At 42.1% G+C, this 15,461-nt stretch overlaps 1 protein-coding gene across 1 annotated transcript in view; it reads right to left on the minus strand.

Annotated features, from left to right (window-relative positions):
- Positions 1-15,461, minus strand: part of GCLC (glutamate-cysteine ligase catalytic subunit) — a 188,987-nt gene that overhangs the window by 82,734 nt on the left and 90,792 nt on the right. Inside the window, 3 exon segments of the mRNA XM_030198967.1 lie at positions 14,962-14,987; positions 14,989-15,059; positions 15,061-15,099. Coding sequence (XP_030054827.1) covers positions 14,962-14,987; positions 14,989-15,059; positions 15,061-15,099 — 136 coding nt within the window.

Consider the following 15,461-nt stretch of genomic DNA (forward strand, 5'->3'; position numbering starts at 1 on the left):
TAAAAGGTGAGGTGATGGAAGCTATTAGAGCTAAAAGAGAATCCTTCAGAAAATGGAAGGAGGAACTGACTGAAAATAATAAAACAGCATAAGGAATGACAAGTCAAATGGAAAGTGCTGAAAAGGAAGGCAAAGAAGGACTTTGACAAAAAGATTGTGTTGGAGGCAAAAACACATAGTAAAATGTTTTTTTTTAGATATATTAAAAGCAAGAAACTGGAAAAAGAATCTGTCAGACCGCTAGATGACCGAGGGGTAAAAGGGGCACTCAGGGAAGACAAAGCCATAGCGGAGAGATTAGATGAATTCTTAGCTTTGGTCTTCATCGAGAAAGATTTGGGAGAGATACCAGTGCCAGAAATTGTATTCAAAGCTGATGAGTCGGAGAAACTGAATGAAATCTCTATAATGGGTCAATTTGACAAACTGAAGAGTAGGAAATCTGGATCGGATGGTATTTATCCCAGAGTACTGATAGAATTGAAAAATGAACTTGTGGAACTATTTTAGTAATATGTAATTTATCGTTAAAATCGAGCATGGTACCGGAAGATTGGAGAGTGGCCAATATAAGGCCAATTAAAAAAAAAAAAAAAAGGTTCCAGAGAAGATCCTGGAAATTATAGACTGGTAAGCCTGGCATTGGTGCCGGGCAAAATGGTAGAAACTATTATAAAGAACAAAATTACAGAGCATATTCAAAAGCATAGATTAGTGAGACAAAGCCAACATGGATTTAGTGAAGGGAAATCTTGCCTCACCTATTTTCTTTGAAGAGGTGAACAAACATGTGGATAAAGGTGAGCTGGTTGACATTCTATATCTGGATTTTGAAAAGGAATTTGACAAAGTACCTCATTAAAGACTCCAGAAGAAATTGGAGAGCCATGTGATAGGAGGCAATGTCCTATTGTGGATTAAAAACTGGTTAAAAGATAGAAACCAGAGAGTACAGTTAAATTGTATTCTCAATAGATACTGGGGTTCCCCAGGGGTCTGTGCTGGGACCTCTGTTTTTTAACATATTTATAAATGATCTAGAGATGGGAGTAACTAGTGAGGTAATTAAATTTGCTGATGACACAAAGTTATTCAAAGTTGTTAAATTGAAAGAGGATTGTGAAAAATTACAAGAGAAACTTACGAGACTGGGCATCTAAATGGCAGATGTTTAATGTGAGCAAGTGCAAAGTGATGCATGTGGGAAAGGGGAACCCAAATTATAGCTATGTAACGCAAGATTCCATGTTAGGAGTCACCGACCAGGAAAGGGATGTAGGTGTTGTTGTTAAGTTGAAACCTTCTGCTCAGTGTGCTGCTGCTGCGGCGGCTAAGAAAGCAAATAGAATGTTGGTATTATTTATTATTGCATTTGTATCCCACATTTTCCCACCTTTTTGCAGGCTCAATGTGGCTTACATAGTACATAACGGCGTTTACCGGTTCCGGTATGAACAAATAGAAGGTATGAGCAAATATAAGGTGATATTGTGGTAGAATGAGGTTCATGTATGGTAAATACATTGGGGAATTTAGAGAGGGAGAGGAAGAGTTAGGATATGTCCATTACGTTCTTTAGTTTACATTATGTCACAGGTATCCAGGTTTTTTTTATGTTGGTCGGTGGGGTATGCTTTTCTGAACAGGTCTGTTTTTAGTGCTTTTTGGAAATTAGGTGGTCGAGCGTAGTTTTTACTACTTTTGGCAGTGCGTTCCATAGTTTGTGCACTTAAGTAGGAAAAGTTGGATGCATAAGTAGATTGTATTTGAGTTCTTTGCTGCTTGGTAGTGGGAGCGTTTAGGTATGATCGTGCTGATTTTATGGTGTTCTGGTTGGCAGGTTGATGAGGCCAGTCATGTATCCCGGGACCTCACCGTAAATAATTTTATGAACTATCGTGCAGATTTTGAAAGCGATACGTTCTTTGATTGGAAGTCAGTGCAATTTTTCTCGAAGTGGTCTGGCCACTGTCAAAACGCATTTTTCCAAATATAAGCCTAGCTGCTGTGTTTTGGGGCGGTCTGAAGTTTCTTTATGATTTGTTCTTTGCATCCTGCATAGATTCCATTGCAGTAGTCTGCATGGCTTTAGTACCATTGACTTAGGTTGCGAAATAATTTCCCTCAGGAAGAATGGTTTCACGCGTTTTAGTTTCCACATTGAGAAAAACATTTTCTTTATGGTGGATTTCGCTTGGGTCTCTAGTGAGAGGTTCCGGTCGATTGTTATTCCGAGAATTTCAGGCTGTCTGAGATAGGGAGGGTGTAGCCTGGGGTGTTATGTTGGTGGGTTTGTATGTATTGTATTGGGATGAGATGATGAGACAATGTGTTTTTTCTGTATTGAGTTTTAGTTGAAATGCATTTACCCATGAGTTCATGATGTTTAAGCCGAGCTTGATTACGCTGGTGATTTCTGCCAGATTGTGTTTGTAGGGGATATATAATGTAACGTCATCAGCATAGATGAATGGGTTAAGGCCTTGGATGGATAAGGCCTTGGCTAGTGGGGTTATCATGAGGTTGAAGAGGATCGGTGATAATGGTGATCCTTGCGGTACTCCACAGTCTAGTTTCCAGGGTGACGATATGTTTGTGCTTGATTTCACTTGATATGTTCTGGTGGTTTGAAAAACCTTGATCCATTAAGAGTATTTCCACCAATCAAAGTAATCTAGGAGTCTTAGCAGTATATTTATGGTTAACCATGTCGAACGCACTGGACATGTCAAACTGGAGGAGAAGAATGCTTTTGCCTATTGCTATTTTCTGCTTGAATTTAGTTAGGAGAGTAAGTAGCACTGTTTCAGTGCTGTGTAGGGGTGAAATCCTGATTGTGACTCATGTAGTATAGTGAATTTGTTTATGTAATCATTGTTTGGTTACCAGTCCTTCCATTAGTTTTGAGTACTAATGGGATAGATGCTACTGGGCAGTAGTTGGTGATGGTCATTTGTTTTTTTTTCTTGGTGTCTTTTGGTATTGGGGTGAGTAGGATGTTGCCTTTTTCTTTAGGGAAGATACCGTGTTGAAGCATGAAGTTTAAGTGGGATGTGAGATCTGTTATGATGCGGTGGGGGGCAGATTGATTAGGTAGCTGGGGCAGGTGTCAATTGACAGTGGCTGTTGGAGTATCTTTAATCACCTGGGTAACTGTATCGGTGCTGAGGAGAGCGAAATTTGACCATATTCGGTCCGCTGGGTATTCATCAGGGTTGGGTCTAGGCTATTAATGAAGTTTTCTATGTCGGTGTTGTCCTGAGGTAGAGTTTGCGTAGGTTCGCAATTTTTTCATTGAAATATTTAGCAAGGTTGTCTGCAGATGGGATGTCAGTGTTGGTTGTGATGACCGGCATTGTGTCTAGTAGTTTGTTTCACGAGATGGTATAGTTTCTTCGTGTTTTTGTAATCCGGAACAATTTTAGTTTTATAGTACGACCTTTTGGTCTGTCTTATTGCGTATTTGTATTTCGTTTGTAGTTTTTTTCCATGCGTTCAGTGTGGTGTTTGTCTTTTATTTTTTTCCATGCGCGTTCCAGTTCCTTGATTGTGTTTTTAATTTTTTTCAATTCTTCAATTATTAGGAAAGAATGGAAAACAAAAATGAGGCCTTTGTATAGCTCCAAGGTGTGACCACACCTCAAATATTTTGTGTTCAATTTTGGTCACTGCATCTCAAAAAAGATACCAATGAAATTAGAAAAGGTACAGAGAAGAGCAGCAAAAATGAATGGACGTGACAACTTCCTTATGAGGAAAGGTTAAAGTGGCAATGGCTAAGGCGCTTCAGCTTGGAGAAAAGATGGGCTGAGGGGAGATATGCATGATAGAGGCCTATAAAATAATGAGTGAAGTGGAACAGGTAGATGTGAATCGCTTGTTTACTCTTTCCAAAAATATTAGGGACTAGGGGGCATGCGATGAAGCTGCGAAGTAGTAAATTTAAAATGAATCGGAAGAAACATTTTCTTCACTCCAACGTGTAATTAAACCCTGGAATTCGTTGCCAGAGAATGTGGAAAAGGAAGTTAGCTTAGCAGGGATTAAAAAAAAAGGTTTTGGATGGCTTCCCTAAAGGAAAAGTTCATTTATAGGATAAACAGAATAAAATGTATTTTTTTGGGATCTTGCCAGGTACTTGTGACCTGGATTGGCCACTGTTGGAAACAGGATGCTGGGCTTGACGGACCCTCGGTCTGTCCCAGTATGGCAATACTTATGCACTTATGGATAGAGAATTCCAAAGTTTGGTACTCTGATATGTGAAGGCCTGCAACAAGGATGATTTATAAGAAAGAGCTCTGCAGTTTGGATAATGGAGTGTGAGGTATTTATTTTTCATTAAATATGTACACAGAAAGGTAACTTGGTTAACTGGGGCCTATTATTAAACACACAAATACAAAACACAAAAAAAAAAAAGTTCACAAAGTGGAGAAGCTCCCCATAATGACCAGTCAAGTTTTATCTTTTATTCTCTAGGAAAATGAAACAAGAAATCTGACTGGTCACTATGTGGAGAACTTTAGTCCCGTCCAAGTCTCATTGTTCATTTTTACTCAGTTTGTAAGAAACACTACACCACCAATCAGCTTACAATACAGTGAAATAAACAGATCATGCAAGTTAGTTAACTGTTAATAATAAAATTTCCATTTCAAAATCTCAGGGGGGGGGGGGGGGGTATTTGGTTGAGAATTTGGAAAACACTGGTTTACCAACACGGGGAACAAAGAGATCACTAATTTGTCTCTAATGGCATTGATATTGAGCTTGCTACTCCCAATAATTAGGCTCAGGGAACAATTAAAACTAACATTTTCAGGTGGAAGAGACCCCATAAGTTACCAAGGCTAAAACCCACTTGATTAAGTTAAAAGTCATCATTTAGCAGCCTCAAGTACCTGAAAAAGCCTAGTCATTTCTGCTTTATGTGCAATCTTAAATAATCTTGGAACGGACTAATCTCAAATCTGGCAGTTTTCAGGCCACCTAATGAATGACGACCAAATCAGGTTTTATGGTTGACACGATCTGTCCTATTAACATCTTTCCAAAAATATGGTTTTGGTTGCATTTGCTTCAGTTTTTAACCTTTTACATTCTACCATTAACCCAAGTCCAGTCCAGCTGGGGTGGCTTACCCTGTCCTCAAGAGCCACATGTAGGTTGTGTGTATTTGGCAAGGGGCTACGTTCTATTCTGTCAAGAGCAGCAATCCTGCAACACCCGTTCTAGAATGTTGTACAGAATAGAACGTAGCCCCTGGCCAACCCATGCCCCCCCCCCCCCCCACAGGACCACACCTCCTTTGCAGATTTACACGGAAACACTTAAAACACTATTCTATAAACAGGCGGATAAATATGTTTCTGCACAGATCTGCTGTTTCTGCCCCAGTTCAGCACCTTGTAGCCGTTAAGCAAAGTTACTTAACTGTAGCAGGTGATCTCAGAGGACAGCAGGCATATATTCTCACATGTGGGCGACATCATCCACAGAGCTCGGTGCAGACACTGCCAGAGTGCACAGTCACTAAGACTTTGAGGCTGTGGTGGGTTTAAGGCTGTGCCCCCACCACTCATGTACGACACCAACAGTATACTACTAAAGCTAAGACAACAATTTCAAGGAGAGGCAGGAGGGGTGTGAGAATATATGCCTGCCGTCCTCTGAGAACATCTGCTACAGGTAACTTACTTTGTGTTTTCTGAGGACAAGCAGGTATAATATTCTCACTAGCTGCTAGGCTCATAATTATTTAATTACTAGTAAAAAAGGCCCGTTTCTGACACAAATGAAACGGGCGCTAGCAAGGTTTTCCTTGGAGTGTGTATGTTTGAGAGAGTGTATGTGAGAGTGACTGTGTGTGAGAGAGAGAGTGAATGTGCGAGTGTGTGTGTGTGAGAGAGAGAGTGAATGTACGAGTGTGAGAGAGAGTGAGTCTGGGTGTGACTGTGTCTGTGAGAGACAGAGTGTCCTGCTTTTAATCGAAAGAGAAAAGCGCCTATATTGCGACCCAAATCGGGAGATGGGCGTCTTTCTCCCGTGGGCGCCCAAATCGGTATAATCGAAAGCTGATTATGGGCGTTTCCAACTGCAATCCGTCGCGGAAACAGGTAAAGTTGACGGGGCATGTTGGAGGCGTGGTGAAGGCAGAACTGGGGCGTGGTTATCGGCCGAGTAGAGATGGGCGTCTTTAGCTGATAATCGGAAAAAAATGGCGTTTTTACCGCGATTTTGGGTCACTTTTTTTGGACCCTTTTTTTCACGAACAGGTCCCAAAAAAGTGCCCGAACTGCCCAGATGACCACTGGAGGGAATAGGGGATGACCTCCCCGGACTCCCCCAGTGGTCACTAACCCCCTCCCACCAAAAAAAAAAACACTTTAAAAACTTTTCTTTCAGCCTCTATGCCAGCCTCAAATGCCGTACCCACCTCCATGTACAGCAGAATGTGTTCTATCCTGTGACAGCCTTTCCCTGGTTCTGATTGGCTCTCGGGTGAGTGTGGCACCTTTTCTGTTATGTGGGTGTAGGGTATTGGGCTCCGTGATTCCACTAGCTTGTGGCAAATGCTCACGATGTTGGTAGTTGGTAGGCTCTACTCCCATGGTGCTTTTCCCCCTGCTTACTGGGTCAGAGTGTGCACTGTTTTGTTTCCGGTAGTCCATGAGGTAGTGGCCATTTTTGTAAGCCAGTTTTAGATCCCTTTCACGTGTTAGCCACATTACAGAACTTAGTTCTTACCTTGAATGTGGCTGAAAGAGGGCATTGTACAGCATTCTGCCAGCTCTGACCTACTGCTCATCTCAGTACCAGGGAGACTCGTTGCCAGTGGGCCACAACCTCTGATCTGCGGTTAACTGTGAGTTAAGTGTGCTTATTCCAATAAAGGACGTTTTTGGAGAGATTAGTCTTCAGGTGTCAACTGGTGTGCCAATGTTATATAGCCAGCAACAAGTTCTAGAGGCCTGCGTGTATGCAGGTCCCTGGAGCACTCTTAGTGGGGTACTGCAGTGCACTTCAGCCAGGTGGACCCCAGGCCCATCCCCCCCTACCTGTAACACTTGTGCTGGTAAATGGGGAGGTCTCCAAAACCCCACTGTACCCACATATAGGTGGCCCCCTTCACCCCTAAGAGCTATGGTAGTGTTGTACATTTTTGGGTAGTGGGTTTGGGGGAGGGGGGGTGGGTACTCAGCACCCGTGGTAAGGGAGCTATGCATGTGGGAGCTTTTCTGAAGTCCACCACACTGACCTCTAGGGTGCCCAGTTGGGGTCCTGGCATATCAGGGGGCCATGTACTACGAATCCTGGCCCCTCCCATGACCAATGGCTCAGATTAGGACGGTTTTGAGCTGGGCGTTTTTAGTTTCTATTATCGCTAAAAAAAACAAACGCCCAGCTGAAAAACGTCCATTTTTTCAAAACTACGGTCTGTCCCGCCTCTTCACGTACCCGTTTTCGGACAGATACCAATGGAGATAGGCGTTCGCATTCGATTATGCCCCTCCACGTGTGTGAGAATGAGAGTGTGTGCAAGTGCATACGTGAGACACAGTGTGAGAGAGAGAGTGTGTTTCACACAGATATAGTGTGTGCGAGAGAGAGTTTGTGTGTGAGACACAGACTCTGTGAGACTGAGTGTATGAGACCATGAGAGTGTGTGAGTGACTGTGTGACACATAGTGAATGTGATACAGTGTGAGACATAGAGTGTGTGACAGTGTGTGAGAGTGCGAGAGAGGAAGACATTGACTGTGAGAGAGAGAGAGTGTGTGTGTGACAGAGATACCTCCCCCCCCCCTCTCCCTCACTCCCTCTCTCTGGTGTCAGGTCCCCTCTCTCTCTCTCTGGTATCTGAGCATTACTGTGCAGGACGCTGAGCTCTGGCTGTGCTTCAAGGAACTGGCCAATCCTATTTAATAGAATGCACCTCCAACATTCTGAAGCCGAGAAACCTCGTGTGGTTGGTCACTTCTGCTTGTGGCGAACCCGGAAGTACGTGATGTCAATTCAGGAGATGGATACAGGGAGCAGGAATGCCTCAGCCCATGCAATCAGCTTCAGAATGTTGGAGGTGCGTTTTAATTATCTAGGATAATAATCATCTTGGGAATTAAGGAGAAAGTGAGCCTGATGGGGGGGGGGGGGGGGGGGGGGGAAAGAGCTGGAGGCAGGAGATGACATTCAAGTAGTAAAAGATTTTGCAGGATAAAGCAAAAGGCAGACGTTTGCGTTTGTATAATTGAAGAAACCAATCATAAAAACGCAACCAGAGGAAGGAGCATTGCTTTTAACCTTGCTGTCAGTTGGACCAAACGTGATGAAGTTGTAATTTTCCACCAGCTGGTAATTTAGCCCCTGATGCAGCCGTCTCAAAGTGAAATATGACCATGCTGGGCACAGATGTGTAAATTACTGGGAGCCGTTGGATTTTAAATAAAGACTGTTTATCTTATTACATCTGCCTTTTGCTTTTATCCTCCATGTTGAATTTGGAACGTTTTGCATTGTTGTTTTCTCACAAAAGATTTTGCAGGACTGCTTGTCCAAACTGGATATCCCACCTAGAATGTTGCTCCAGACAGCAGTGAACAGTGAATGTGTGGACCAAGACTACATTGCCACCTTGCACATTTCTTCAATGGAGGCAGAGTGGAAATGGGCTCTTACATTGTGAGCAATGACACGGCCATGAAGGATCAAGCTCAGCCTAAGCACACACGTATGAGATAGTCAGCTAGTCAAGTTGAGATAGTATGTTTGGTAACAGGAGTCCCTAATCTATTAGGGTTGAAGGATACAAAAAGCTGTGAAGACTTCCTATGAGGTTTTTGTAAGCTCTAGATAATATTCAGAGCACGCTCGCAATCTAAGGTATGCAGTGCTGCTTCTCCAGAATGAGTGTGTGGCTTAGGGTGACAGAAGTAAAATGGACCGAGTGAGGTGGAACTTCAATACCACTTTAGGGAGGAATTTGGGGGAGGGAGGGGGTTCAGAGAACAACCCTGCTGTGGTAGAACCTAAGATGGGTCTGCCACAAGGGCTTGAAGTTCGCTTACTCTTTTTAGCAGAAGTAAGTGCTATTAAGAATACCTTATACATGAGGAATTTCAAAGAGCAGGAATGAAGTATCTCAAATGAAGGTTTTCGTGAGAGCGGATGACAATGAAATCCCACGCCGCCAGTGGTGGTTTGATAGGTTTATTTCATACCAAAGCTTTCATGAATCTAATTATCAAGGGATGAATGGAAATTGGCTTACCTATCCTAGAGTGAAAAGTGCTAATGGTACTCAAGTGTACTGAGTATAAACCAAAATAATCTTACTGTAGTAGAAAACCATATAAAATGTATTATAAATCCATAGGACTATATCCTAACAATTGCAAAGTGTTTATTACCAGTATATAAATCTTCAATTAAGAGGTAGGAAAAGTCTCAAAATTAGGGAAGCAAATCCTTCACACAACAGACACAGCAGTCAAGCTCCTAGTTTCTTCAATCATCGGCTTAAAAACCTTCCCAACCGTTGATATATGATGTAGATATTCTTTTTTTTTCTCTTTATGTCTATAATTTAATCAAAATTAGGGTTCACTTATCATAAGATCACAGTCTCATCCACTACATTCATTGTAACTGAAAAATATCCCTCACCAGGAATCAGTCCTCAACTCTTCCTTTTAAAGAGGTTTATGTACCAAGGCCTGGTACGGCCAGTGTTTTGCAGCACTCCCACTGTGATAGGATTATCCACTCTCTGCTCAGTATAGTAGTTGCTCAAAAACTCTTTCATCGTTCTTAATAGCATTGTTTTCAAGTTGCAATGAATGTTGCGGTTGAGAAAATGAACGCTACCTTTGATTTAATTATAGATAAAAGAAAAGAAAAACAATGAAGAATATCTACGACAGATTATATAAACTATTGGGGAAGTTTTTAAGCTGACAGTTGAAGGAACTGGGAGCTTGACTGCAGTGTTGCAGTTGTGTGGAGTAGCTTCCCTAATTATCTAAGGCTTTTTCTATCCCTTAATTGAAGATTTATATATTAGTAACAAACACATTACAATTGTCAGGATATAGTTCTGTGGACATTTATAACAAAGAATCTTTATATTGTTTGCTACTACAATAGGATTATTTTTTGGTTCTGAGGAGTGGCCTAGTGGTTAGAGCACCGGTCTTGAAATCCAGAGGTGGCCGGTTCAAATTCCACTGCTGCTCCTTGTGACCTATGGCAAGTCACTTAATTCTCCATTGCCTCAGGTACAAACAGATTGTGAGCCCTCCTGGGACAGAGAAATATCAAGAGTACCTGAATGTAACTCACCTTCAGCTACTACTGAAAAGGTGTGGGCAAATCTAAATAATAAAGTTAAAAAAATACATATATATATTTGGTAGTGGAACCATATTTTCACCAAACTTTTTGAAATGAGCTAGTTTTGAGGCCAGAATCCAAAAGATAGAGGAGGAATTCCTCACGGGTAGGAAAACAGCCCTTGAAACTAACATTTCTGGGTAGGTGGTTTACTAGAGGCTAGGATTAGTATAGATGCTTTGGTCTGGAAGTTAAGGCAATGCAAGTCTATGTCGTCAAAAAACCAAGCCATCAGGGTCAGTGAGCGAGAATCTGGATGGAGGAGGAATCCCTTGTTCTGTGTTATTAGGGTTGGAAAAAGATTTAACCTAAAAGGTTCCTTGGACGTTAACTAGAAGAGAAAACCAAATTTGATGTGGCCAGTAGGGAGCAATTAGGATAATGGTCCCTTGGTCTAGATGTAGTTTTAGAAGAGTTTTCCCTATGAGACACAGTGGAGGAAAGGTGTATAGATCTGTTCCCCAATGGAGCAAGAAGGCATCTGGGGCTACACGGTCGGGAGTACAGATTCTGGAACAAAAGCTGGGAAGCTTGTTGTTCTGAGGCAAAATAACAAAAAAAAAGATCTATTGCTGGGGTCCCCTCTCCCACTGCTAAAATAGTTGACAAGTCACAGGTTTGCTGAGGGACCATTTCTGAGGCTGACGGCTCTGCCTAATTTGTCTGTCTGCTCAATTTGTCTGTCACTCATTCTGTTTTCTAGCTAGATAAACAGCTCTTACAGATGTTTCGAGAAGTAGTCCATTTGGATTGTTCATCAACAGACCCGTTTCCCCTTTGTTTGTTCAGAAAATACATTGCAACCTGGTTGTTAGTGCAAATAAGAATGATCTGATCCAGGATGTGGTCTTGGAAAGTTCTGAGGGCGTTCCAGACTGCTAGCAATTCCAGGAGATTGTTAGGTCTTCATCTCTTTTGTGGGGACCAAGAACCCTGCATGTGGGGACCAAGAACCCTGCATGTGGGGACTGTCGAGATGAGCGCCCCAACCTACCATGGAGGCATCCATGATTAGAACTTTGATGCAGAAGGGGAAGAAACAGAAGTCCCTGGGCAAGATTCTGGGGAATCATCTGCCACTGGAGATACTGGCATAGCTGTGGAGTAACTTGAATACATGCTGATAGCAAACTCATTCCTTGGGACCACTGAAGGAGAGCACCCACTGAGATTCCAATGGAGCCGAGTCAATGGTGTTGCATGGACTGTTGAAGCCACGTGGCCAAGTAGGTGAAGCACCTGATGAGCAGATACATGAGTGAACCTGGAAATCTAAGCGGAGAGATGCATTAGGTTGTCTGCTCTTGGGTGTGGGAGAAGGCTGGACCCTGAGTAGTGCCCAGGACAGCCCCAATGAATTCTAAGGTCTCAATTGGCTGAAGATGCGATCTGGGATTTGAGGGCTATACCAACTCTCAGGAGGCTGCCTTGATTAACCCATCATCGAGGTGGGGAAGACATGTACGTTCCACTTGCGGAGTGTTGCAGCTACCATTATTGGGCATTTTGTGAAGACTCGAATAGCCAAAGCCAATGCTGATAATGCAGAGTCCCACAGCGGAAGAACAAGAACTTTCTGTGTGCAGGAAGAGGTATCTAAGTGTATGCTGCCTCCAGATCTAGAAAGCAAACCCAGTCGAGTTGGATCATAGTTAGAAGAGATCCTAGGGAAACCCTGCAAAATATTTGAGTAGGAATTTGTTTAAAGCTCACAGGTTGAGAAGTGGTCGTACTCACCTCGTCTTTTTTATGTCAAAATATCTGGAATAAAACCCTGAACCCCTCTCCAGCAGAGGAACTGGTTCTATTGCATTCTACCAGAGGAGGGCAGAAAGCTCTTCTCGAAGTATTATCATTTCGAGGGAGTCATAAAGACTGTTTTTTTCCCAACACAGCGTAAACCCAATGGTCGGAGGTTATGAGCAGCCACCTCTGTTGAAAGAGGATCAATTTGCCTTCTACCAGTAAGTTGCTTGGCATCAACAAACGGAGAGTGGCAATGCTCTCTAGAAAGAAGTCAAAAACTGTGTTGTTGTTTACACAGATGTGGAGGCTTGAGCATTGAGGCATAGTGCTTTGAGGTGGAGGAGTGGGAGTATAATGACACTTAGATGTATAGTAATTAGAGTACAGAAACCCTCCCACAGATCATCTATATCACAGTCACTAGGACACTAGTTTTCTTTCTTAGCTGCCGCAGCACACTCAGCAGAAGGTTTCAATGTATCATCAATGACAACACCTAAATCCTTTTCTTGGTCGATGACTCCTAACGTGGAACCTTGCATCAACTAAATATGGTTTGTGTTCCTCTTTCCCACATACATCACTTTGCACTTGCTCACATTAAAAGCCATCTGCCTCAGATGCAAAAACTCATAGTAATAACTTTTCAGCATATCAGAAGAAAGCCTGCTAGGGAATCTGTGAAACCATTAGGTCATCAAGGAGTAAAGAGGCATGGATAGAGAACAGGGCCATAGCAGAGAGGCTGAATGAATTCTTTGCTTCACTGTTTACTGAAGGTGATGTAAGAGATCTACCTGTACCACACATGGTTTTAAAGGGTGACGATGTGGAGGAACTGAAAGAAATCTCAGCGAACCTGGATGATGTATTGGAGTGTTAGAGTACTGAAAGAACTCAAGTATGAAATTGCAGATCTGCTGTCAGTCATCTGTAACCTGCCGTTTAGGATCATGCACAGTACCTGAAAATTGGAGGGTGGCCAATGTAATAACTATTTTTAAAAAGGGATCTGGGGTGATCTGGGAAATTACAGACCGCAAGCCCGACATCAGTGCCGGGGCAAAATAGTGGAAAATATTATAAAGAATAAACCACTGAACACAAAAACAGTTTAATGGGACACAGTCAACACGGATGCAGACACGGAAAGTCTTACCTCAACAATCTGCTTCATTTATTTGAAAGTATGAAAACATATGTGGATAAAGGTGAGAATGTCAATGTAATGTTATCTAAATTTTCAGAAAGCGTTTGACAAAGTGCCTCATGAGAGACTCCTGGGAAAATTAGTCATGGGATAGGAGGCAATGTTCTGTTATGGAATAGGAAGGCCATTTCTCCCAATAGAAGAGGGTTTAATAGTACAGTGTCCCAAGGATCTGTACTGCGACCAGTGCTAACTGAACGAAATTTCCAAATTCAAGAATTTCCAACTTTTTAGCAGATCTAAGGGTTCTAACTGGTTTGGATTATTCTTCCTAATGTGCATCACTTTGCATTTGTCCACATAAAATTTCGTCTGCCATTTGTATGCCCATTCTTTCAACTTCGTATTGTCTTCCATCAATTTTTCATAATCTGCATGTGTTCTAACAACTCTGAATAGTTTTGTGTCATCTGCAAATTTAATCACTTCGCTCATTGTTCCCATTTCCAGATCATTGGAGGTAGAACGATGGCGACACTTCTTATGTTTTTAATGTTATAGGTCCCTCGATCCTTGAAGCATCAACGAGTACATGGAGTCCTTACGTGGTCATGATACAGAGTCTGACATCTGACAGACATTCTCGATGTTGCATCAGTGCACCTGATGTCAATGCCAACATAGGTTCCACATCCAGTGCCAAATCCCCTACCATGCTCTATGCCGATGCAGAACCAAAAAGTTGTTCATGCTGGACCTCACGAGCTTTAAGTGTCCTTGTTTACACGCGCAGAGGACACACACACCATCCCTGTGCTCCGGACCCAAACACTGAACAAACCAGTTATGGGGGTCTGTGCCTGAAATGGTCCTATTGCATCAAATATACTTTTTAAAGCCACTCGGCACCCTCATTGAAATGGGAAGGAAAAATGGTCCATGTAAGGTCAAAAAGCTCAATTGCCCAGGAAGCTCAAGTAGTTTCATACCCAAAGAGTCGATGCTTCTCGGCCAAAAGAAGGGCTCAAAGGCCTTAAAAGTTGGGGGGGGGGGGGGGGGGGGGGGGGGGGAGGAAATCAGAAAATGTGATTAAAATTAACAAAGAAAAATTAAAATGAAGACAATAAATGTCTCAAAAAGGGAAGACACCAAAATAGAAATGTTTGAGGAGAGATTAGAAACCCAACCCCTCTGCTATGCAGAAAATACTAGACTGCTGGTCCCGCGCCTGAGGTCAGATGGGAAGGTACCTACACACACGCACCCATGCATGCTTGAGTTTTTAAAGTGACAGTGCACTATGTCTGTGCATGACGTCACCTACATGCGAGATTATCATGCATGCCTGTCTTCTGAGAACACTTTTTCATGCCGAACAATTTGGGCCATAGAAGTACCCTAACATTCAACGCCACATATAAAATGTATCCCTAATGTGTAGGAGGTATTTGCTTTAAATTAGAGTAGAGCACGCAAATCTCTCATGTGCGGATCTTGAAAATCAGACTTTTCTAGCTCTTGAAGACCAGCTGGCCACACCTGCTTAAGATTCTTTATTCTGCTTTTCAACTGTAGTTTCTGTTCATTGTTCATGTCACTCATTTCCCATCCCCTCTGTTTGCAGTTACAACTGCTTCATTCTTTCATATACAATAGAAACAATTTGCACATACCTTCTTTAACTAGTTGCTTATAGATTCATATCTATTGTCAAATCAAGGTCATTGTATTTCTCACCACATTTAGACAGGTAACTGTCTATGGAATCATACTCTGGATTTACTTATTCTGTACTTGTTATTCTTCAGTGGCTAGAAAGAAAAGGAAAAAAAAAAACCCATTTACAATGAATGTCAGACTATTTTTATTAGCAAATATAGAGTTAATAATATTACCTTTCTGATAACAAAAAAAAAGAAACTGTAAGCAATGCACTCAATTATGATAGTGAACAATACATCATTTTAGACATAAGAATTCATCACATGGAAAAACAGGGAAACAGAACAGGTTTGGGAAAATGGAGGAGCTTACTTTACAGAAAACCAAAGTCTTCAGGCATATGTGTGAACAAAAAGGAGTTTGATACCATCAGCACTTGTGACTGATAAAAATTTCTTTGCTAAACACAAGGACTCTCATCATGACCATGAACTCTTTTGGACAGAAGAGA

The sequence above is a fragment of the Microcaecilia unicolor genome, chromosome 3 (assembly GCF_901765095.1).
Source record: "Microcaecilia unicolor chromosome 3, aMicUni1.1, whole genome shotgun sequence".
Taxonomy (NCBI): Eukaryota; Metazoa; Chordata; class Amphibia; order Gymnophiona; family Siphonopidae; genus Microcaecilia; species Microcaecilia unicolor.